This window comes from Hippocampus comes, unplaced genomic scaffold (assembly GCF_001891065.2).
Source record: "Hippocampus comes isolate QL1 unplaced genomic scaffold, H_comes_QL1_v1.1 scaffold160, whole genome shotgun sequence".
NCBI classification, from domain to species: Eukaryota; Metazoa; Chordata; class Actinopteri; order Syngnathiformes; family Syngnathidae; genus Hippocampus; species Hippocampus comes.
Window position 1 is genome coordinate 277064 of NW_017805827.1, and position 2895 is coordinate 279958.

Consider the following 2895-nt stretch of genomic DNA (forward strand, 5'->3'; position numbering starts at 1 on the left):
CACCTGTATTGCAGTTTTTGTTATATAAAGTTTTTGGACAGTATATTTTTGTATTTTATTGATTGTGTTGTTACACGTGCATTTTTGTCAACATACTTGCAGGTTCATCAAGGACATGTACCATGCTCATTTCCCAAATGAGGAATTTCTGTTATCAGGACAAATTGGACAGCGCAAACACGAGTCCGCACTAGAGAATATTTACTGTAGTTTTGCAGAGTAATTCCCTCAATTTGAAGAGCTCCCAGTGATAGTAGTCAAACATGTCAGTCAACGCGCCCTACATGATCGGAATTCAGCATACTATAGACGAGACATTCACGTGCAATGCTCAGGTTTATTTGATTTGTATTTGTTCCACAGCAACCAAACATGGACACGTGGAGTAATTAAGGGAAGAGAAAACCCCCATAGACAATATGACGATCAAAGAAAGTGGAGCTTCCTATCTGGCCGCGGCGGTCACGTCACATCAGCCACACGTCCCTCAGCAACAGGGTATCCCCGATCGTTAGTGCCGTAATGCTTTGCGGGTCTCCAACCCAGTTCTCGACCTCCAGCTGGTGGGCGCCGTCGACGCTCAGGTGGAAGCGGTCGACGTGGCACTGGATGATCACCTGAATGACACGACAGCAGTGTGATCAATGTGCTGGCGAAGAGCTCTTTCACTGTCAATTCCAGGCAAAACGACGGGCTGGTTGTCAAGAGGTGTCTGGGCACGTATAGTGCACTAAAATGGATGTAAACGACCATCAGACCACCTTGCTGCCCACCAATAGACAGATACGGCAGTCATGGAGATGTTTGCCAAATGACACCATCGACGTCGTGATTGAGCTGACCTCAAAGTCGTGTCCGGGTCCAAAGAGGAAAGAGTCCACCTCTTTCTCCTCGATGTTTTTGGTCCCATTCAGGTCGGTGGTCAGAAGAATCTTTTTGTCTTTCATGCGAAAGGCCAGGTGCAGCGCAGTGTCGTTGTCCGCGACCAGCTCGAAGATCAACCAGCAATATTCATTCATTCAGGTGTCTTCAAACTAGGAATGTACAAAAGACAATTTGGTCGGCTTTTGGATATGTGGGTTGCGAAATGATTCAAGGACGCTTTGTTGTGAAAGTGACCAATGATGCGATTACATTTGACATCAGTTCGAGAGAGAATAGTGCAACAGATTTTCAGGTTGTCATTTGATGTGCATTTGAATGAACTTGTCAGGCCTGGGAATGTGCCATTTCCTTCTGATCTATCTCCACTAAAAGGTCATTGCATAGGTATCTCGATACATTCCAAAGTAGAACTCACTCGCATCTTTGAAAAGAAAACATGGGATCTTCCGGTTCAAAACAATTTGTTTGAAGCACAAACATGTCGCAGGAACTTAATTCCTTGTGGGAGCAGAGGTTGGGAGGCTACGTACTCTTCGGCCATTGGTATGACTGGTCCTCTGATGGCGATGCTGCTGCCCACACCGAGCAGCCCCAAAAGGTCAACTCTGAATCCATCCTGCGCGCACACAATTTGTTAGTCAAAAATGAAATTCAAGACAAACACTCCAATCTGAGAACTTAGTAATGGGTCCAGCGACACCGATGAGTCAACACATGGTCGGGCTCACAAAACAATCCACGTGTCAGTGCGTGTGCTGCTTCATGAGATCACGTGATCAACACGTGAACTGCGTCGGCGGAGCCCCAGTCCAGGCTGCGTCGACTCAGTCCAGGGGGCGTCGACTCAGCAAAAGCCCGCCACACAGTGTTTATAAGGAAGTGCGTCTGGCGACAGATGCCGCCTGCCGAAACAAGCCCAACCTCACCCTCGCTCTAATAAAAATATATATTTGGGCAAAAAGGAACACACACTGATTATCAGAAAAACGTGTCCGTCTGACTTCGAGCGTCGTGTCGGCTATCATATAATAGGCTATTATTATATGAGAGGTTGTCAGAGATTTTCTCGGACAAAGTTAAAGAAATGACTCGGCACACAGGAAAATTGTCTTCAATATCGGCGGGAGCGGATCTCTGAGAGCGAACGACGGTAGTTGCTCCGATGATCACACACTCGAGCTCCCTTCCCGCCAATTTCGACTTTTATTGTAACATACAAGGAAAACACTGCCCCCGACATTTGCATACCGCACCCCCGGTCCGGCCCCTCGGTAGTGATTGGTTACCTGAGTTTAAGCTTTGAACCACCGGTACATTGGCGCCTTTCTGTCTGGTCTACACTGTATCAACATGTTGCAGACTTTGCGGATGGCCAATGTCGCCTTGGCGCGCCGGGTGTTCTCAACTCGTCTTTTGTTGTTCAACCGCTGTTCCCAAATTATTCATTCCCCTTTTGTGACCGAGTTTCGCCCTCTCACCTGTGATCGCCCATCTGCATTGACGTGCTAATTGTGGACTTCAACGGTCCTCCGCCCTTTGTGTACAGGCATTTGGGGGTGCTGGATATGCACCCAAACGTTTAGATGTGCCCAAATTAAATAAAACTTTAAACATGATACAATTTTGCTCATAGATTCCTCTAACAGAGGTGCTTTATGAAAGTTTGTACTGAACGTCATACTCCAGTTGATTCAGAGGTCCCACCTATCAGGGGGAGTTCCAGAAAGTAACTGCGAGTGAGCACATCGCATGTTTGACTACTCTGCCACGTTGTTGTTAAAAGTCACAAAAAACGTAAACCTTGTCTGCTGACCATCATTCCATCGGCTAGGCTAGCTTAGCTGTTGTCGTAGTTCAAAGCTTCTTTCATATGTGGCGTGCAGTGGCGGACCCTCAGGGCCAGCAAGGCCTTCTCTGCTGGCCTAAACATTTTCAGAAAAGTAAATTTACTTTTATGTATTTTATGTTATTTTATAATTTATGTTATTTTATTTTCATAAATATGTAAAC

The 2895-nt window shown here is 46.2% G+C and overlaps 1 protein-coding gene across 2 annotated transcripts in view; it reads right to left on the minus strand.

Annotated features, from left to right (window-relative positions):
• Positions 1–323: 323 nt before the first annotated feature.
• Positions 324–2895, minus strand: part of LOC109526179 (galectin-8-like) — an 8459-nt gene continuing 5887 nt past the window's right edge. Inside the window, exons 3-5 of one of the 2 annotated variants that reach the window (XM_019887290.1) lie at positions 1416–1501; positions 843–1002; positions 324–617 (exon numbers count right to left, since the gene is read on the minus strand). In XM_019887290.1, coding sequence (XP_019742849.1) covers positions 468–617; positions 843–1002; positions 1416–1426 — 321 coding nt within the window. In that variant the 5' untranslated portion in view covers positions 1427–1501 and the 3' untranslated portion in view covers positions 324–467. Of the gene's footprint in view, positions 618–842; positions 1003–1415; positions 1502–2895 lie in introns of those variants that run through there. The other variant, XM_019887289.1, reaches the window with a different exon arrangement.